General features: G+C 38.9%; 1 protein-coding gene across 3 annotated transcripts in view; it reads right to left on the bottom strand.

Moving 5' to 3' along the window:
* The window catches only part of ube3d (ubiquitin protein ligase E3D), an 85674-nt gene that overhangs the window by 49285 nt on the left and 13515 nt on the right, over window positions 1-22874 (bottom strand). For all 3 annotated transcript variants that reach the window (XM_031902405.1, XM_031902404.1, XM_002938455.5), the window contains exons 4-8: window positions 22136-22361; window positions 12621-12690; window positions 11625-11694; window positions 9396-9504; window positions 3941-4110 (exon numbers count right to left, since the gene is read on the bottom strand). In XM_031902405.1, the coding sequence (XP_031758265.1) occupies window positions 3941-4110; window positions 9396-9504; window positions 11625-11694; window positions 12621-12690; window positions 22136-22361 (645 nt within the window). The remainder of the gene's footprint in view (window positions 1-3940; window positions 4111-9395; window positions 9505-11624; window positions 11695-12620; window positions 12691-22135; window positions 22362-22874) is intronic.

Here is a 22874-nt window from a genome sequence, read left to right as displayed (position 1 = left end):
TAGGTGCCAGTGGCTCCACTCGCCCGATGTAGGTCAGGAGAGTGTGTCCACTCGCTGTACACCATACGGAGCAGCCATGAGGTATTAGGGGAGGGCTGTAAGGGCGATATGCTGCCTGAGCTATCAGATGACCCGCTGCCTGAGCTATCAGAAGAGGTCTGTTGAGCATGTGTGGGTACTGTGAGTGAGTGTGTCCGTTGCATACCTGCGAGCGCTAGGTATAATAATGACACCTATATATACGGCTAATATACTTATTATTAATATACTTATTTTTATGTTTGTTTTCTTGTATGCACAATGTGTTGTTTACATTTGGTTGCTAAGATACTCCTCCTGTTGGCGCCAAAACTTGCTTTAAATGTTGTACTGCAACGGACGCACTCACTCACAGTACTCACACATGCTCAACGGACCTCTTCTGATAGCTCAGGCAGCGGGTCGCACGGATCGTGTTGCCAGGTAGCGTTAGTCATGGAAACAGCGCTTATTAGGCACGAGTCGCACTATATATATATATATATATATAGTGAACCCAGGGTGGCACCCTGCTTCAGCTCTTAGCTCGGGTGCAAGGTTGCCTTGAGAAAGGTCCCGATGGGGACCAAAATGTAACGTTGGCTGTTCATGCGTTTTTAATACACAATTGATTGTTTTTGGAATATAACTCGGTGTTGCTGGTCTTTTTTGGATAGATATATATATATAAAGGCAAGTTTAATTTCAGTTGACAAAGATTCCGATTTCCGAAGGGATTCGAAAACGAGTTAAGAAAAAATCCCCCTATTTATCTCCATCACCACGGTATTAGGTCATACATAGGGATGAAAGATTTCAGAGATCTGTAACAACACCTTTAATATGTGTGCTTGTGGGGGGTAGGTTACCCCTAACCTTAAAAGTTATTGCTTACTTTATGAGGCATAATTAGATCAATAAGTTTAAAGCTTTATTATTAAAGGGACAGAGACCTCCTTCCTACTGTGTCTCATACCACATGGCACTTATTTCCTGTGCATTTATATATATTTATTGTATTTATTTATTATAACACTTGTCCTCCCTGTGTGTTGCATAAGTGTGCACACCCCCTTAAACTAATACTTTGTTAAAGCACCTTTTGATTTTATTACAGCACTCAGTCTTTTCCGGTATGAGTCTATCATCATGGCACATTTTGACTTTGCAAGATTTGCCCACTCTTCTTTGCAGAAACACTCCAAATCTGTCAGATTGCGAGGGCATCTCCTGGGCACAGCCCTCTTCAGATCACCCCACAGATTTTCAATCGGATTCAGGTCTGGGCTCTGGCTGGGCCATTCCAAAACTTTAATCTTCTTCCGGTGAAGCCATTCCTTTGTTGATTTGGATGTATGCTTTGGGTCGATGTCATGCTGAAAGATGACGTTCCTTCCTTTCTAGCAGAAGCCTGAAGGTTTTGTGCCAATATTGACTGGTATTTGGAACTGTTCATAATTCCCTCATCTTAACTAAGGCCCCAGCTTCAGCTGAAGAAAAATAGCCCCAAAGCATGATGCTGCCACCACCATGTTTCACTGCGGGTATGGTGTTCTTTTGGTGATGTGCAGTATTGTTTTTGTGTCAAACATATTTTTTTGAATTTTGGCCAAAAAGTTCAACCTTGGTTTCATCAGACCATAACACCTTTTCCCACATGCTTTTGGGAGACTTCAGATGTGTTTTTTCAAAATGTAGCCTGGCTTGGATGTTTTTCTTCATAAGAAAAGGCTTTTGTTTTGCCCCTCTACCCCATAGCCCAGACATATGAAGAATATGGGAGAATGTTGTCACATGTACCGCACAGCTAGTACTAATGCCTTGGAAATTCTTTTGTACCCTTCTCCTGACTGATATCTTTTAACAATGAGATCCCTCTGATGCTTTGGAAGCTCTCTGTGGACCATGGATTTGCTGTGGGATGCAACTAAAAAAATGTCAGGAAAGACCAACTAGAGCAGCTGAACTTTATTTGGGGTTAATCAGAGGCACTTTAAATGATGGCAGGTGTATGCTGACCCCTATTTAACATGATTTTAAATGTGAGTGCTTAATTCTTAACAAAGCTACATCCCCAGTTAGAAGAGGGTGTGCACACTTGTGCAACCACGTTATTTTAAGTTTTTTGGTTTTCTTCCCTCCACCTAAAAGATTTAAGTTTGTTTTTCAATTGAATGGTACAGTTTATAGGTCACATTAAAGGTGGAAAAAGTTCTGGAATGATTTATCTTTGTCTCATTTTTGTACAGCAGAGCAACCTGACATTTTACCAGGGGTGTGTAGACTTTTTATATCCACTGTACATACATACAATCAATATACACAGGTACGTAAATCTCCTAAAATTAATTTAAAACATAAATGAAATACACCAAAAACACAATTTTGTCACTAATATGGATAAATGCAGCTTAGTTAGAATCATGTACAAGCTTCTTTCAAACAGGACAAGTTGAAAAACAATTTCATGCCCATTTACCTTTCTACAATGATATTTCATGTGACTGGTCAGTCTAAACTTAATTCAAAGAATCAAACACGCAGGGGAAGAAATAATGTTTTGGTTTTTTTTGTAATGGCTCAACAATAAAGCTGTGCCTGTAACCTTCTAGTCCAGATGGTGGAATGCTGAAATCTCTAATGGTACCACAACAGGCAGTCAAAAGTTTGAAAGTGCCTTCCCCTGCCTGCTGCTCATATATACAGGCCTGCCGAACCCATCCAGCAACAACACAATTTGTAAATGAAGGTTTAGATTTGGTTCCATATCAGATGGATCTTTTGTGAAGGATTTGGTATTTAGCCTAATCCAAAAATGATGGATTCAGAGCAAAGTTAAAATGCATTTGTGTGTCTACGGTCTAAGTATATTTGGTGTGCACCAAATATGGGACATTCTGCAGCTCAAGACCTTGCTAGTAATGAAATAATCACAATTTAATAAATACATAAATGCTTTAGAACTTCCTTTTGGAAACAGAAAAATGTGTGTCAGAGACAAGGCAAGAATATCCTGCTCTTTCTTCAAGTCTGCCTAACCTTAAAAAAACACATAAGGGCCGTGGTAGACTGGGAGATTAGTCACCCATGACAAATCTACCTTGTTGGGGGGCAACTAATCTCCCCAATATGCCATACCACCGGCTTGAATGTAAATCGCCGGTGGGATGGCATATGCGGCGCAGCGATTTCCCGAAATCGCAGAAGTTGCCTTGAGAGGAAACTCCTACATTAACAGACTGTAGGGGGGTTATTTATCAACTTTCGATCTTTTTTTATAATGCAGACTCATTACGTTAAAAATCATGCATTTATATAATGGTTAAAAAAAACTAACATTTTCGAAAATTAGAAGCAATAAGGTAAAACCTTGGCATCTAAAAGCCTGAAAGGCCATTTAGCGACATCTTAGCAACAGATGAAAAACTTCTGCACAGTGGGACACTGTTGCTTACATGGAATTTCAGTTGGCTTGGATTTGTCTAAGCATTATTAGTAATAACATACAGTGCTGAAATAACTCTAGTAAGAAGATGTTTGTTAAAAAAAAAAAAAAAAAAAAAAAAAAAGATAGGTCAGCCAATAATTGCAAATCATATAAAAAATAACAAAGAATTGCCAGGGAGCATCCATCCAGTCATTTTGGAATCAAAAGGCAGCATTTAGCACAGAAGAAGCAGGAGATTTGTGTTTATTTATGTTAAGAAAAATCTTAGTTTAAAATATAAGGCACTTGCTCAAAGTAATATTACAGAGGTATCAGAGTTATTTTGCTTTGTCAACTTTTATGTTACAGTTGCCACTGATTCTTAATGAAGGTGCTTGGATCAGCTAATATCAGCTAACACCTTTGTTTCCCTATTGGTGCAAGGGGTTTAAAAAACATATATGGACATTTATGAGACATAATGGAATCACTTACTCTTTGTTTCTGTTTTCTGAGCAAGGTAAGAAGAGTACCCGTATGGCATTTTTAGCCTCTAGTGCTCTTGTGGAAGACACAACATTATTGTCAGAGAAGAAAGAATTATTCACAGTCCCAGGCTTTCTTGGTGATTCCACTAATAATGTATCCGAATTCAAAAGCCAAAGCTAAATAAAGCAGAACAAAAAACAACAAATTAAGCTATTACCAAACTATAATAGCCAATAGCAATAGCTGAAGTAACAGGATGTATGTTCCCTCAATATTATGTAATTTTTTTTTTAGATAGTGTTATCATAGTGAAATTATTTTTGTGGTGTTTTTTCTTTAATACAAAAACTTGGCAACATTAAAAAAAATATTAGATTCAAGTTTAGTTACTCACACAGCATCCAACCTATTAAAGTATATAAAGTAAATAATGTGAACCCTAATATATGCTTTTGTCTGCAAAATTTAAATATACAATGCAAATGGCACTTTATAAACATTTTACAGACTAGGTCCCTTTGTTTGCATAGCCGTATGCCATAAACTGAAAAAACATAATTCTTTGTGGTCACATCTTCTTTGAAAATCAAATTACCTGAATATGAATCAAAATCACAGAATTTTACTTGTTTGTTAACATGCAGAGAGGCATGAATTTATAATGAATTAGAGAGAAGTTGATAACAATATTCACATAATAAGGTAAGGAGTGCTTTTGTTGAAGATGAAATGGCAGACAGGGAAAAACTGTATTTTAATTGCCCCAGAAGAATGACATTTTATATGAATTTGATTCCAAGGGGTTGTAATGGATATAAAACAATCAGTTTTTTGCATATATCAAAACTTAATTAGATTCAGATATTATTTGAAATGCAGTCAGTATAAAAAAGAATAATAAAAAGCATAAGCCTATTTTCTTCCTTTCAGAAACACAAGTACCTGCAATATTATACAAAGTATAGGAAAGCAGTAAACTATATGTAAACAGCATACTGTATTAGCTAAACTGCTTAAATCTAAGCACAGATATATCTGTGAGTGTATAAACACACACAGATGTGTTTGCTTTGTTACTGGCAACTGTTGTGCTATAAATAATCAAGCAGAAGCAGAAATGTGTATATACAATCTCACTGGTAGTAATAATTTATCAAAGTGGTGTCCCTAAAATGCAGTTGTTGGTAACCATAATAATTTTAAAGGGTCCTTGGGAAACATCTGTATTGTAATATGCTTATCTGTTCATCTGAAAACACAGACATATAAATATACTCACAACGGTTAGCTGCCCACATAAAGGGGAAGTTCACATTAACATTTATATACTAGTTTAAAGGGACCCCTGTCCAGAACTAATTAAAAATAACACAAAATCTAACATATGCTAAAAGCATGTTTTAAAAAATATATGGTATTTAGCATCAATTAAAGGAGTGGGGTGGGAGGCTCTGAAGGGTGCCACTGTGGACCCCTAAAATACCCCCTTTGCTGTGATATTCTCCTTTAAACAAAAGTCTCTAATTCAAAAGGAAGAAAGTAAATATTTTCATCTTGAACAGGTGGAAAGTTCCCTACTAAGTTTTTTATTGCACTTTTGTACTGAAACAATACTTGCAATTAATCTTTATTCCAGAACATAAGAAGTACGAGTTGTAGGTTATAACTAAATTTATTGGGGCAGTACAAGTCAGAATCTTCAATATAACATATTATTTGAAAAGATTAGATTTGTTTTGTTGGAACTTTATTGAGGGTGACAGATTAATAGACACTGAGGCAATCGGGAAAAATGCTGTGCTATATATTTTTGTGAAAAGTGAGACATTTCTTTTATTTGTTTGTGCTGATGCATTCACGCTGCAAAATTGTTACAAACTATATACTGTACATACAGTCAGTGAACCTATTTGTTTAAAGGGGAAACAAATATACCAAATCTAGCCCAACGATAATGGCATATGTAGTCCATCAATCACATGCACTGATTTTTAAAGCAACAGTACCAGCATTCCAGTTTATGAAAGATGATAACTGAATGTGAATTTTAGATTTTAAACTTTCTTCTTTCTTCTTCATTTTATAGAAGAAAGAATTCCTGGAAGCATTTAACATTTTATTCTAGCTCCTAATATCTTAAAAATGCACTATATCCTACCAAAGTTAGATTACATTACATAAAAATGCACAGTAATCTATTCAACTGAATAGCAAACCAAATCTGAGTTTTAATATGCTAGTAGGCTACAGAAGGGTTAAAAATTCTCATCTTCACTTGGATTTGTCCAAATCCAAATCCTGCTGAAAAAGGTTGAATCTTATTCTAACCCCAAACTGAATCACTACTAGATAAAAATATAACTGCTGTAGCAGTCGTGTGGCTGATTCTTATTGGATAATAATCTTGTATATGTAATTAGGAGTTGGAAAAATCCAATTTTAAATGTATGTCCCCTTATCCATCTCGGTGGGGATGTGTGACATATCATTTATGTATGAGTTGCAAAATTCATGTAAAATGTCATGCTTTTACCCATTATGCAATGTTTTTACCAGAATTCCAGAGTAAAAGCTGCTAGATGCTAAGGGGGAGATTTACTAATCCACGAATCCGAATCCCGAAAGGGAAAAAATCGGATTGGAAATGAAAATTTTGCAACTTTTTCGCCGCCAGCGCGATTTTTTTGTATTTGTTGTGACTTTTTCATCGCCGCCGCGAATTTATCGTATTTTGCACGACTATTTCGTCGCCGTCACGATTTTTTCGTATTGAGCGATTGTAAACGGCGGAAAAACCAATCACATTTTTTCGCGACAGCAACGAAAAAGTTGCGGAACTTAAGAAAAAGCCGCAACGGCGACGAAAAAGTCGCAAAAATACCGATCATTATGAAAATAACGCATTCGGATACCTTCGGACCGTTCGTGGATTAGTAAATGTGCCCCTAAGAGTCAATTGCACATGTGTGTAATGCAACAGATTGTGGCATACAGTACATTTTCAGGGGGGGGGGGTGGCTTCAATTCTAGTGCGTCAATGCACATGGTGTTTAAAGTAGCATAGCATCCAGTTTTCTTTGTCCAAGACAGTAGCGTCTATTAACACAATCCATTAGTGAAACCCTGTAACAACTTTGATATCCATTTATGAACATGTTGTGTGGTGCAAACTGGATGTAAAATATCAGGTTTTTACCCATTAAACTGTGTTTTTTCCAGTATTCTAGAGTAAAAGCTGTGTCTATTGATGCAACCCTATAACTACCTCTATATCCAGGCTGTCAGTTCCATTGTATCAGTGAGGGAACTTGCACACAGCCTGCTCATAATGTTACTTCCCAGTGACTACTCGCAATTGCAAGAAGCTTGTATGGGTGTGAGTACCTGTATTGCATCAATGCATGCTCAACTTTTAGTTCTTTGTACTTGCACTTCTTGTTGTTTAGCTGACAGAAAATAATACATTACAAATAAACCAAAAGCCCTTTATATCATTTACATATCTGAAAAAAAAAATGATGTCAGGTGGCCAGACATGGCTGGCGCCACTTTTGCTGCACTACTCTAAATTCTACACCTTAAGAACAAATATTCAGCAGATAATCATTTCAATATTATAATAACGAACCTAGCAAAGAATCTACCAAATTGGCATTAAATATCAGTAAATACTGCCCTTTTGAATCTTTTACCCCAAGTCACGCTGTGATGCTGTGTTTTAATCACCTGACAGGAAATAATTCAAATTCTAACCATAAAAGGAAAAACTTTAGGTGTACAAGTCAGCTTTGTCCATTAATTGACTGACATAACCTAGCATTACATAGTGGTATGATCTATTTTCTTTGAAATTCCTAAAACCAAATTAATTTGTTTATTGAGGAAAATGATCCAAAGTTTCATATTTGTTTGTGGTGAAAGTATGTGAACCACTAGGATTCTCAGTTCATTTGAAGGGAAAATCAGAGGCAGGTGTTTTAATCAGTGGAATAATCTCCTTATTTAAAGAGGAAAGAAAGGTATAATCACTGGAAAGGTGAAGAAAAAGGTATAATCACTGGTGGGTGCCAAAATGTTAGACACCCTCTAGTGATTATAATCAGTTACCTGATATGCTGGGCCGGTGCTCTTTTTTGATAAGAAGTGAACCAGGCCAGGGTACAACTGCAGGAGCACCACATCATCTTCTTTTGTATCTTCTTCTCAGTTCTCGTTCATATGTGCAGTAGAGTGAAAAGCTAGACCTAGAAGCAGAAATCCAGCTTTCTACTCTACTGTGAATGCACACTGGCCCAGGCCTCAAGAGAACATCTACACTGTGATGTGGTGCTCCTACAGAAGTACTATGAACCAGTGCAGTTTTGAAAAATGTTATGATTGGTGAAAGGCAAACACTACATTTCAGCAGAAGAATATTTTCCCATATGTGAATGCTAGTGGAAGTACCATGGTTTGAGGCCAAGGACACAAGGAGCATTGGCTCTCATTTTTAGTGCAGATAAACATAGCTGCAGAAGGGAGCAGATTTGCTTCGCTCAGCTTTAAATGAGAAGGAAAGGTAAAAGCTAAGTTAGCCATATCAGAAAGGTCTATGTAAATACAGCCATAAGCAGAAATGCTGCACTGAGTTCTCTGTCAAAAGATACAGGATTTATGGTCTCTTTGTTTTCCCGTGCCAGAGACACGCAGCTTTCTCCTCATTCCCCTCTCCTGCTCCCCCCTCCCTTAAGAATACTAAGAACTCCCCCCCCCCTTAGGAATATGTGATCTGAGTCAATCAGCAGTAAGCTTCCTCTTAGTCTTACTGAGCATGTACACCGGTCTTTGTGCAGGAGCGAGGCATTATGGGAACCTTCTTTACAGAGCTCAGCGTTTTGTTTTCCTATGAGGCTTCTGATCATCTGAACAGGAGGAATATAGGGAGACTTAAGGGCACTATTGAAAGAACAGAAGGTATGCCTGCAGCTTGAGATTAACTCTTTATAAGCCTTTCCTTCTCCTTTAAGAAAAAACGCAGACTGAGAGCAGTGGAGTCCTGCTTTGCTGTTTCTGGAAAAAGATGACTTGCAATCATTGATTGGTTACACAATTTTGATCAGTACTTCCAAATTATGCAAAAAAATTTTTTTAGGGTATCTGTCTGAGCGAAAGTAGGCAATGCAACAAGACAAAGACCCTAAGCACATAAGTCGATCTTTGAAATCAAAGTCTAGACTTTAAGTCCATGGAAATAATGAGTTTGTTGAGATGGGTTTTTATTATTTAGTTTCAGGACACTAGGGAAAAAAACAGGTCATGTTTACAAACATATTTATGTAGAAATATTAAAAAGTGTATTCACAAACTTTCAAGCAAGACCTAGACCTATACATTTGTGGATACCAGTGACCTAGACATCTGTGGATGCTAAAACATTATCCTACCCGTGCCAGCATAATGTGAACTTAAAACCATTTCTTACCAAAAAAAAGTGCTTGCCATCTGACTCCTGAATGCAGAACCGAAAACTACTCCTACAGATAGAGTGTTCCATGAGAAGTCGCACTAAAATACTTTCCAAAAACTCCATTCTGTGGATACAAAAATCAGTCTTCACAGTGTGTAGCCATGAAACGTATCAAAAGATAAGACAAGCTGCTAAAAGTAAAGGCTCATTAAAAGAAACACAATGCGTTGTTTTATCCATTTACTTTATGTGCTGTCAGCACCCCACTGTATAGAACTCAAACTTTCCAAGGCTGGGGATTATTACCAGACAAGAAAAGCAACCATGTTCTAAATCATTTCAAACCTTTAAAAAAGAAGGAATTGACAAATTTGGAGCCGTGTCGTTAAGAGACAACAAACAAAACTTTTGAAGTAGTTTGCAACCAGAGCCGGTCATTGCAAGAATGGGTAAGTGACCAGAAGGATGGATAAATGTATGTTTTATTTATCTCTTAAAGCTTACAATCTTACAAAGACAGAAGGGTAATTTGTGTGTAAGGGGCCATGTCTGGGCCTTACAACTTGGCTAAGGAAAACAGATGAGATGTATTATATTGAAAACCTTTCCCAGAAAGCTTTTTAATATGCTATAATCATTCCCTTAGAATTCTATTTCAACATGGGATTAGATTTATCTCTGTAATAGTGGACAAAACAAGGGTACTTGATAATAACTAAGCAAGCATAAAGCCATATGGATGGCAAAAACATTCCTGGAAAAACGTAAATGTTTTTAGTAGCTCTAAATAACAGATAAGACCCATATCTAGAAATTTGCTAAAGGGCCATATCAGGAGACAAGCATAGGGAGCTACCCAAAGCCAAGTGGGTTTAAGTACACTGCAGCCTGGAGTTCTGTGAGAATGTTTTAAAGGGACACACAGTTTTAGGCTAATGCCACATGCCGATTCCTGGCTTGCAGATAAAAGTAGGCTGAGAATCAGCCCATACGCTGGCATCAGACTTTTCCTGGCGTTGGCCTGCCCATGGCACAGATTTTGGCCTCAAAATGCCTAAAGTCTAGTACTGCCTGTGGATGTTTATGTGGTCTCTAGCAAAGCAAACAAAGAAAAACCTTATGTAGGGACCCATAGGTTTAAATGCCCTATGGTGTGATATCCCTACCTCTTCACACCTTCCCTTGTTACTGGGCAGAAGCCTTTTTAACAGTTTATAGTTATACCTTATCCTTTATTGGCCCATATGGTTGTTCACACCCATTGCAGCCTCATATAGTGTCTGTCAAGGAGGTGTGACTTCCTCTTTGGCTGCCTGTCTGCTACCTAAGCACAGCTCCCTCTGAGCCTGGGTGCAGCACTAGGCCCCAGTACAGCCATTATCACCTCAGACCCCAATATCTAGTCTGAAGGAAGTCGGGGATAGGGCCCTGTGAACGAGGCTTAGCCAGAATAGCAGTACTTGTAATAGAACCCTCTAGGAGGAGTGAGTTCAGTCAGATTTATATAGTAAGGGCAGCTCAGCCCCAACTAGAAGACAGCTGGAAGTATTTCTTCCACTAGGCAATGTTGCCTTATCTTAGGGCCACGGACTAGTGACAGGATACAGGCTAGTATAAACCCTGATCTCTGCCCAGCTGTAGGACCCACAAAAGTTAAGGTTATCAACCTGGGGATTGACTTCACTATCCAGACTGCCTTCCATAGTGGTGTCAAGCTGACAGGTACTTTACCCTGCCCAGACTCTACCAAGAGGTGGGATAAACCGTTGGTACCCTCCTTTGCTATCCTCAGTGGGTTCTGCTATATCTACATGTCTCTGCGAGTATTGATTCATCCCTGTGCTTATAACATCTGTCTTGGACAATAAAGAGTTAACAGTTTGATTGCAAGAGCTCCTGGCATCTTTCTTAATTTGAACTAACACACTACACGGTACCAGTGGGAGTTGTAGTACATCAACATCATTCATCCCAATTCCTTCCACATAGTGATGGCCCATTCCTTTGAAAGAGAGTCCCAAAGTACCCCATGCTCTGTCCATAGCCGTGGTTTGTCTAATTATAGCCAAAAAGGGGTTACACTTATTAAATGTACAATATGCCCTAATTAACAATGGTTTAAGAAAAACACTGACACAGTAAAAAAAAAATAGCCATGCAAAGAAGCTGATCAAATCTGACATTTTGCAATACTAAATTATAAAGAATCCATAGGTTTTGCAGTGTTGTTTATCTTTCATTTACCTTGAGATCATGTTATAACCTTGGCTTGATGGCTGAATCATTATTTCTGTGATATAGTACTTGATAGCATCTACAAAGAGAAAACAATTGACTTTTAACACTTGATCTTGCAGTAAAAGAGGGTTCAATGCTCAAAGCAAGCAAAATGAATAAACAGATAAAGATAACACTTTACTCTCACTTGTTTATGTTCCACACAATCCTAAAGTGGGTATACAAGGGTAGATTTAAACTATTGAGTCAACACCTTATCAACCCATGTATGGGACCGACCAATGGGCTTTCCCAACTGATATCTGCACAAAAATTGTCCAGATATTAATTGGGCGGGTTTGAAAAGCCTGTCGGAAGAGGAGCACCTTGTCTGATGGGTCTCCATCAAACAAGGTGCATGAATGTGTGACTGTTAGCCCAAGAGCATAAAATCATATTAGCCTAATATGGCCCAGCATGTGGGTGGCTAAGTTATTTGTTAAGGTTGTTTATGTTTTTGCACAATTAATGAAACTGTAATTCTAAGCAACTTTTGAATATACATTAATTCCAAATTTTCGATTGTTTTAAAGTTAAAAGTTTAAATTAACAGCAATTTTTTAAAAATCTCTTTGTTTTCTGGGTCTATCACTTAAAGCAATAACACAAAGATTAATCTCTGAGGGCATTTTCCAGCCTGTAGTTTAGAGTAGAGATGGAAATCTCCTGTGCCCTCAAAAGGGGGTGGCCTTTTCTTATTAATATTATGAGTGGAATTCTCAAGATATAATGCATTGTAGGAGCATTATATAAGTCCCGTATGACCTTGCTGGTGAAAAGCAATACATAGCCTACTGCCCCTCCATTCTCACCCAGCTGGAGATATGGTGAATTGGCATCCCATTCTCTAGCGTTTTATCTCAAAAACAATGTGTGAGAAGATATTAATTTCTTTGTCTGTATGTACAAATCGCACATGGCAAATGAATATTTTCAGCTCTGAATTAGTGTTATGTAACATACCTGATGACACCTTCTCTCCCAGCATTGCCTTGCATCGTTTGCAAATGACTTTGGTATTTTCCTTTGATTTCTGGAAGGCAAAGAAATGCCACTTAAATGTCATGTTATGCCTTTCGAAAAAGAATATAGAATTTTACTCTTTTCTCTCTGGAGCCCAGGCTGAACTTTAGCTTGCTCTTCTTTAAATGCTGTCATTCTACCTGTTGTGTCATTGTTAAACAGATATTTACCCAGGCTTTGCACCCTACACAGGCAGAGTTCTGTTGCCTTCTACAATAAAGATACTGTTGGCGTACGTTTATTTCAGCATACTCAGAGTCACCACCACCCTTGCAGTTTTACAGCATTCTTCTATACACTACTTTTGCAGAACAGCAGCATGCTGAGGATTTGCTTCTAATTCAAGATAGTAGTGGTTTACATTAGAAACATACTTTTGGTTAAACCCTTTTTAATGTATCTAGCATGTGAAACAACATTCAATGCAATTCCCAAAAGGGATTTTCCATAAGTGCCAAATACTTCATTATAGCCTTATCCATCTATTTATAGCTCTTTAGGTGTCCATACATGCACCAATATAAACGTTACAATAAGTTGTGTGTGTATGGTGGGAGACGAGGCAAGCGATATCAGTAAAAGTGAATATGTCCACCCTAGGGCCAAACAATTGAATTATACCAGCAGGCATAGGCGCTGTTGGACCGATGGAAAATCAAACCTGCCTGATCGAGATCCACCGAATTTTAGGCCAGATCTTGGTCTGGTAGTCCTGTTGGGAGTGCCCATACATGGGCAGATAAGCTGCCGAATCTAAAGGTCCCGAATCGGCAGCTAAAATCTTCCAGTGTATGGCTGCCATAAGGGCAAAGACACACAGGGAAATAAGACATCACAACTAATTGTCGCGTCACAAATAAGCACACGATTTGTTGCGGCGACTTGTACTTTAGCCTATGGTGGCTAAACCGCCTCAATAAGTTGCATTTTTTTTTTTCTGGAAAAATTTGTTGTTTCCCCTAACCAGATTGCAAGTACCTCCATAGTGGGAATAAAATCTGGGTGATAGATGTCCTTTAAATCAGATCTCTAACTATGATAAAGCAAAAGACAAAAATAAATTGTTGGTTGTTATAACCTGTTAAACAGAACTCCAGTTAGCAAAAATTATACAGTATAATCCACTGTGACATATACCCCAAAAATGAAAGAGTTATTTCACCTGTAAATGCATGTTTAGTATGAATTTGTAGTGCCCTGGCTTGAATTGGGCCTAGAATGGTAAGGCAGAGGTGCTAACTACTTCACCATCACCTAAACCATTTTCCTGGCCACTCCATATAAGCATTACACCCTCACACCCCCCCACGGATAATATGTCCCTCCCCCTCCAAAACCTTAAAGGCACCTAGGTCATATGGAACTTCCCTAAGTTTGATCAGGTTCTTTAAGTGGTTCTGAAACTTCTCTGGGTAAATAAATGCAGAGTGCATGGTCTTGAAGTCTAGAAGAGGACTTGGAGAAAGTTTCGGACTTAGAGTGAGACTTTTCTTTTCCTCTGGCCTGAGGTGTGACATAGGGTGGTCTGGAGGCTGCCCATGCCACAGAGGATCCAGGGAGCTGTTCTTGTGAAATCGCTCCATTTTCCCACTGGATGTGTTTCTTATGTCTCCTCCAAGATCGCACCAGATTGCAGATGTTTGAGGTGCCCATCTTGATTAGGAGTATACATTTATTCTATGTGGCTATGAGGCAGTTATTTCTTTCATTCCTGGATAAGAGTTTTAAAAGAGGCATTAACTGAAAACCCTTCCAATCTTGTAGGCAATAATGAATAATACATGGTGCTGGTTTTGCTTTGGGCTTTAAAAAAATACCTTGTAAAATGGTGCTTTTTTTTGGAGTGGCGACAGCTCTTCATAGCCTGGGACAGCAGACAACAGGATATAGAACAGATGGGTGGGAGTTTTTGGAGAAATGTTTAATAAATCATCCCGAAACACAACTTTTTAAATCACATTTCTTCTATAATTGAGAGATTATAATCCACTGGGACAATATATCTTCTTCAAGATGCAGTTGTTTTTGTCCAGGTCCTCGTTCTTACTTTTCTTTTCTGTTGCCCCTCTATCTCTCTCTCCTTTTTTTTTTATTTCTTTATTGCTGTCTCTCTTTCTGTCATCTTGCCAGAGTGGCAAAAAGGTGCCAGAAAGCTCTCCTGTCTCTCCCAGGCACTTAATATTCCAAGCTATAGCCTTTTACAGAGTGTGAGGTCAAAGATTAGAATACCCCTTCTCCAGTCGATCCAGAAATCAGATTGGCTAAAAAGACCACCTTCCCTACTGATGATTCAACTGCCCTTAATACCCGATAGACAGGCAGGTGGAATCTGACCTCAGAAAGGGATTTCTGGTGGCAGGAGCATCATGCACGCCAGCCGTGGCTCTCATTTCAGTGGCTAAAGGCATGTCTCTCTAGATTGATACCATAGTCAAAAACATGAGTGAAGGGCCAGATAAAAACATTTATTTCAGAAACCTTGGCAGAATTAAAGGTTACTGCAGGCTCCATGTCAAAGGCAGTAGTAGATTTAACTAGACTGCCAGCTTGCTTTATGGCCATCTCAGAAGCTATCCATTGCACTCTTTGGCTCCAATACTGGGAGATAAGACAAAGGCATCCCAGCCACCCAAGAAGTCTTTCTAACTATATCCAGCGACAAGAGGGAAGGCTGGGGACAGGCTAGTGCAGTTTAATCAAGTTTGGCAAGACTCCTTGTCAAACCAACATGTCCTATTAAGTGTTAAGAATGGGTTATCACCTGGAGTATGCCCTGCTTCCTGTCTACTCTTATCCTAGTCCTGGAGAAAAGAGGGAGGTCTCTGGAAAGCACTACCAGTTTCAGTGCCCACCCTTTGTTCTATCTACCTACCCAAGAGTCTTTTTCAAGGTCTTGATCACTTTGAAAGCTGTTCTGAGGCTGGAGGGAGCCTTTATATGAGATAATATAGATGTCATATTGATGTCAGGGAGAGGAGACTCTCAGATGTCACAGAGACAAGGTTATTAGTTTCCTGGAGGCCCATGGGTTGCTTATGAACTCGGAAAAGCACCAGCTCACTCCTTCTCAGTCCCTTACTTACCTGGGAGCAACTTTCAATACCCTAGAGCAGTGCTGTCCAACGTCTGCGGTGTCGAGGGCAAGAATTCCTCCAACATACACAGTGGAGGGCCACTAATGGAAGTCAGTTTTGAGCACTCCCCTTTTTTAAACCACACCCACTTCAAACCAGTTATCACAATGGTGGTAGTACAGCAAAAACCCAAATGCCTGGTCCTCACTACGGGGATATCAACCATCATTCTTATGTGAAAGAATTATATTATGTTATATTATAAAACACCCTTAAATCCATATGCCTCCTCCTCCCCTGTGGATAGCACAGCAACCCCCAGCACATAATTACACACCTTAGGGACCGTTTAATGGCTATTTCCAACTGCTAACAAACTCCCAGAACAAAACCCCTGCCAGGTTAACCTCCCACAGGCAGCATAGGGCAGGCAGAGTATGGCACACACAGGCAGTACTCTGTCTGCCTATGCTGCCTGTATGTGCCATACTCTGCCTGCCCTATGCTGCCTGTGTGTGCCATAGTCTGCCTGCCCAATGCTGCCTGTGTGTGCCATAGTCTGCCTGCCCTATGCTGCCTGTGTGTGCCATAGTCTGCCTGCCCTACCCTGCATGTGTGTGTCATACTCTGCCTGCCCTTAGCTGCCTGTGTGTTCCATACTCCACCTGCCCTATGCTGCTTGTGTGTGTGTCATACTCCACCTGCCCTATGCTCCCTGTGTGTGCCATACTCTGCCTGCCCTATCCTGCCTGTGCCATACTCTGCCTGCCCTATGCTGCCTGTATGTGCCATACTCCACCTGCCCTATGCTGCCTGTATGTGCCATAATCTGTCTTGCCCTATGCTGCCTGTGTGTGCCATACACACAGGCAACATAGGTCAGGCAGTACATACAATGACACAATGCTGACACTGCCCCTACAGTCTACGGTGTGAACAGGAGAACAATGTGGGTGATTACAGCCTGAGCCTGAGGTGTGAACAATGCAGAGATTAAAAGGTGTGAATAGTACAGAGGATTACATATTTAAAACAATACAGGGGGATTACAGCCTGAATCTGAGGTGTGAACCATGCAGGGGGCCAGTTAATGTCAGTACTGATACCATTTAAAGTTTACACAAAGGTAAACCATCAAAGCAGCCAGACAGGTGGGCGCCACAGAGAAGGGAGTCGCGGGCCACCACCAGTTGGACAGCACTGCCCTAGAGGGTTCAGTCTCTCCTTTTCTCCTGACAGTTCTTCAAGTTTCCTGTCCAGGCGCTGGATCTCAGTCCAGGAGCTAATGTATTGAGTTTGGAGCAATTTAAGGGAATATATTCAGTCTTGTTCCTGGTAAGAAAGGCCTCAGGGGGATGGAAACCAATCCTTCATCATTTTGCAATTGCTGGAATAACTACAGATTCAAACATCTACCCTACCTCCCCAAGAGTTTTTTTTTTTCAAGGTCTTGATCCCCATAAGTGCCTTTAAGGTTTTGGAGGGGGTGGGGGTCTGTCTTGTTTATGGGCAGAAAGAACTCCCATGTGTAATGCTGATATATTAAGTGGCCAGAAGAAAAGAAATATGGTAAGTATTAAACAATTCTCCATTTTCAGTGTACTAAAGTGAATGACTGAAAAGACACTATACTATTCCATGGTGTCTGATAAGATTAAGTTACCATCCGTCTCATTTTGTTTGAAAGAGATGCAGTGAAATGAGATGAGATATAGAAGATCTTAGTAACTGCTACCCCTAGTTCCATCATTTAATTACAGGCATAATGGCAAGTGTATTTATAACAGTAAAGCAATGACCGTTCCATTTAAACATTTCAAATTATAGCACAGAAACGTTAGCAGATTTCTTCCACCCACCACATGGGATCAGGTTATTACTAGCTCAGCTGACAAGTCAGCTTTTTCTGGTATGATTTTACACAGTTTTTAATAAGTTGTGCAAAAAAGTACAGCAAACTGCATAATCATCATGAACCGCACATTACAAAAAAAGCAATTGTTGTTGATAGCACTGGCCTACTTTAGGAAAAAAATATATAAGGGCAAATGACTTAATAAGACTCAAGTAATTTGATATGAATTAGTAGTCTATTTCTTTCTTCTGTGTTCAATTAAAACAAACTAACAAATGTTGTGTTTACATATACAGGTATGAGATCCATTATCTGGAAACCCGTTATCCACAAAGCTCCGAATTACAGAAAGTCTGTCTCCCATAGACTCCATTTTAATCAAATAATTCAGATTTTTAAAATTGATTTTCTTTTTCTCTGTAATAATAAAACAGTACCTTGTACTTTATCCCAACTAAGGTATAATTAACCATATTGTCCGCAAAACAATCCTACTGTGTTTAATATTTGTTTTATTGATTTTTTTAGTAGACTTAAGGTATGAAGATACAAATTACAGAAAGACCCCTTATCCGGAATACCCTTGGTCCCGAGCATTCTGGATAATGGGTCCTACACCTGTACAGGCATATAAAACAGGTTCCCCATTGAAAGATACATGCAAAGTCAAGCCTTAGGTGTTTAAAAAAATCTGATACAGTGTGTCTTGTCCCAATTCAGACTTCCAGTATTATATTAAATCTCAGTCTAGCTAAATATATTACCTTAATCATCAGGAGAGTTTTATTATTATTATTATTATCAAAGAGAGTCCTTATTGAATGGTAGGTGAAGTATGTGCTCTCTAATGAAGAAGTTAGAGACCCAGAACGGAATAGGGTGCTGGTCAATACCCAAAGGTATTTATTTGGATTACCCTGTTGATTTGTACCAGCAGAACTATCTTAGGATCCATTTTACACTAAAGGAAACATAGTTATTAATGGTTTTTAAGACAGCCTGACAGTAGATGTTAACTAATGCCCATTCCCAGAATAGACTGTATTAGTCGCTCCATTGTATCATCTTCATCTAATTATTGATCATTTGGTATAACTGGGAAACCATCTTAAGGGGCTTAAATGAGATAGGTAACCTAATATTATTATTATTATTTACATTTATTTATAAAGCGCCAATATATTCCGCAGTGCTGTACAATAAGTGGGTTTCATGCATTGGACATACAGAGTAACATACAGTGGTGTGAAAAACTATTCGCCCCCTTCCTGATTTCTTATTCTTTTGCATGTTTGTCACACAAAATGTTTCTGATCATCAAACACATTTAACTATTAGTCAAAGATAACACAAGTAAACACAAAATGCAGTTTTTAAATGAGGATTTTTATTATTTAGGGAGGAAAAAAATCCAAACCTACATGGCCCTGTGTGAAAAAGTAATTGCCCCCTGAACCTAATAACTGGTTGGGCCACCCTTAGCAGCAATAACTGCAATCAATCGTTTGCGATAACTTGCAACGAGTCTTTTACAGCGCTCTGGAGGAATTTTGGCCCACTCATCTTTGCAGAATTGTTGTAATTCAGCTTTATTTGAGGGTTTTCTACCATGACCCGCCTTTTTAAGGTCATGCCACAACATCTCCATAGGATTCAGGTCAGGACTTTGACTAGGCCACTCCAAAGTCTTCATTTTGTTTTTCTTCAGCCATTCAGAGGTGGATTTGCTGGTGTGTTTTGGGTCATTGTCCTGCTGCAGCACCCAAGATCGCTTCAGCTTGAGTTGACGAACAGATGGCCGGACATTCTCCTTCAGGATTTTTTGGTAGACAGTAGAATTCATGGTTCCATCTATCACAGCAAGCCTTCCAGGTCCTGAAGCAGCAAAACAACCCCAGACCATCACACTACCACCACCATATTTTACTGTTGGTATGATGTTCTTTTTCTGAAATGCTGTGTTACTTTTACGCCAGATGTAACGGGACACGCACCTTCCAAAAAGTTCAACTTTTGTCTCGTCGGTCCACAAGGTATTTTCCCAAAAGTCTTGGCAATCATTGAGATGTGTTTTAGCAAAATTGAGACGAGCCTTAATGTTCTTTTTGCTTAAAAGTGGTTTGCGCCTTGGAAATCTGACATGCAGGCCCGTTTTTGCCCAGTCTCTTTCTTATGGTGGAGTCGTGAACACTGACCTTAATTGAGGCAAGTGAGACCTGCAGTTCTTTAGTTGTTGTCCTGGGGTCTTTTGTGGCCTCTCGGATGAGTTGTCTCTGCGCTCTTGGGGTAATTTTGGTCGGCCGGCCACTCCTGGGAAGGTTCACCACTGTTTCATGTTTTTGCCATTTGTGGATAATGGCTCTCACTGTGGTTCGCTGGAGTCCCAAAGCTTTAGAAATGGCTTTATAACCTTTACCAGACTGATAGATCTCAATTACTTTTGTTCTCATTTGTTCCTGAATTTCTTTGGATCTTGGCATGATGTCTAGCTTTTGAGGTGCTTTTGGTCTACTTCTCTGTGTCAGGTAGCTCCTATTTAAGTGATTTCTTGATTGAAACAGGTGTGGCAGTAATCAGGCCTGGGGGTGACTACAGAAATTGAACTCAGGTGTGATAAACCACAGTTAAGTTATTTTTTTTAAAACACAGGGCCATGTAGATTTGGAGTTTTTTTTCTCCCTTAATAACGTAAACCTTAATTTAAAAACTGCATTTTGTGTTCAATTATGTTATCTTTGACTAATAGTTAACGGTTTTTGATGAGCAGAAACATTTAAGTGTGACAAACATGCAAAAGAATAAGAAATCAGGCAAATAGTTTTTCACACCACTGTATAAAGCAATCAATAACCGATACAAGAGGTGAAGAGAGCCCTGCCCAAAAGAGCTTAAAATCTACATGTATGTGATTTCTCTGCAATTAGACTGTAAACAAACCCAAACCAGGAGTGAAAGGAATGATGTGTTTTTTTATATAAAGGGAATAGATCAGTTATTGTAAACGATGTATATTATCTAATTTTTAAATCTGGCATAACCGAATCCTGGATCTTGTTTAAGATGCAGCAGAATACTAGAATATTGTGTAGAGCTCAGATTAATCTGAATCCCCCCCCCCAAAAAAAAATCCAAAAAATATTTTTTCAACTCTAATGTTCTGATATTCTGCAACAAGTTTTTGTTCATAATTTTGGACTGGGCCTAATGAGAATACTAAAAAACTAGACTTTTATTGATGTACATTAAAAGTTACCTATAAGTCATGTTGATCACTATAATTTAATAATTTAATAATTATATTATAATATAATTTGTCCCTTCTCATCATAAATATGGAAGCCCCCCTCATACAGAAATATGGAGAATCAGATACAGGTTATACAAAAAGCATCAAGCAAATACTTTTATACCAGTCAGCGTTGTTGCAGGTAGAATATAAAAAGCATATTTTTTAAGGCTTTCATCAGTTGAGGCAGCCAGCTTAGTAAATGAGAACTAATATCCTTAAATAGTTCTGGGCTTTTAAAGAATGCTAAAAGTTGTACTGTAGCAATGCAATGTAATAAATCAATCCTGTGAATAAGGTATTCAATATAACTAAAGGTGGCCATTCACGAGCAGATCCGCTCGCTTGGCGATGTCACCAATCGAGCGGATCTTCCCCCAATATCCCCACCTACGGGTGGGCGATATCGGGGAGCATTTAGGTAAAAAAAAAAAAATTATTATGTGGGCGGCAATGGGGCAGTCGGATCGGGGACCGCATCAACGAGCCGATGCGGTCCCCGATCCAACCGGATTTTCTAACCTGGCCGATCGAGATCTGGCCAATTTCAGGCCAGATATCGGTCGGCCAGGCCGCTCTGCTCTCCCCATACACGGGCCGATTAGCTGCCGAATCGGTCCAAGGGACCGATATTGGCAGCTATAGTCGGCATGTGTATGGGGACCTTAAGGCCTGTGCTTTGCAACTTGCACTAAATTAATCCACTCTGCATCCTGCACCTATTGGCAATAGCATCCTACATACAGTTTCCAGCCTACTCTTCATGAATACATTGCTAAAAAATGTTGTATTCAAGTGAGTGGCAAAGGTCTTTCTTATTAAGTGTTAAAACCTGTATCTAAGGTCCTTCTCTAATGTGAAAATCACAAAATTTTCCAAACTTAAGCTACTGAAGAAAGGGGGTTAATCAAAGGGAAGAAAACAAATATAATCCTGTGAAGGAGAAGAGAAAGCATCTGTGAAGAGAACAATTCTCTGCTTTACTTTCTTACACTTGTTTCACAACATGCAATGAGAGCTTTGGAAGCAATATATAATCCAGATAATAAATAACTAACTACAAGCTTATTTTCCCCTTAATCCATTTCACATGATATCTGACAACAAAACTTAGAAACACTAAGTGAGAAAGATTACACTGTTCTATTCCATTTAAAACAAATCTCATTTAGAATAATAAAGTTATACTGGGCAATATGGATGTTCCAATTAGTTGATGTCATTAACGTTAATAACTTACCAAGGCATTAGCATCAGCCAAACGAGGAACAGATGACTTCTCATTATTCTCTACAAGGGGGTCTGAAATATTTACTTTGTTCAACAAAAGGAAAGTGTCTCCCAGAAAACAGTCGTTAACCTTGGGCAAGCAATTGCGATTGGCAAAGGGATCAGGGTGGCAGCACCATTCTTCAACCAGGGAGCTCCAGTTTTCACTAGGTAGTGGAAGAACTCTACAGAACTGTCTTAAAAAGAAAGGCACACAGCATTATGTTCCTGGGAAATGAACACACAAACAGCATATGTAAAAGATTGCAGAGCTAAATACGATTACTTGTACTCTTTATGAGTGAGAAATAATTATTACTAAGGACTGTGGAGTAAACAATGCACCACTCCAATTATACCAAGCACCTGATGGCAAATGAACACCATCACAATTCTACAAGGTATTCTATAAAATATAATTGAGGAAAACTTTGTTAAAGGTCTAGAAACAACAAAAAAAGGTAAATGGTTATACACAAAGAAATATTAAGGCACATTTACTAACATTTTTTTCAACAATTTATTCCCCACATAAATAGGCCCTATACTGCCATTATAAGAACTTTCACTTGGTGTATAAATTTCTTCGGCAACTTCTAAAATATCCATCTGGATTTATAATTTAAGCAAACAAATACTGTGTGAAAAATACTCATGTACAATTTGACTTTACCAATGGCAAAAAAACATTTTACTTGCACAGGAGAAAA

This window comes from Xenopus tropicalis, chromosome 5 (genome assembly GCF_000004195.4).
Source record: "Xenopus tropicalis strain Nigerian chromosome 5, UCB_Xtro_10.0, whole genome shotgun sequence".
NCBI classification, from domain to species: domain Eukaryota; kingdom Metazoa; phylum Chordata; class Amphibia; order Anura; family Pipidae; genus Xenopus; species Xenopus tropicalis.
Note: the sequence above shows the minus strand (reverse complement) of the source record. Positions and strands in the feature narration are given on the sequence as shown.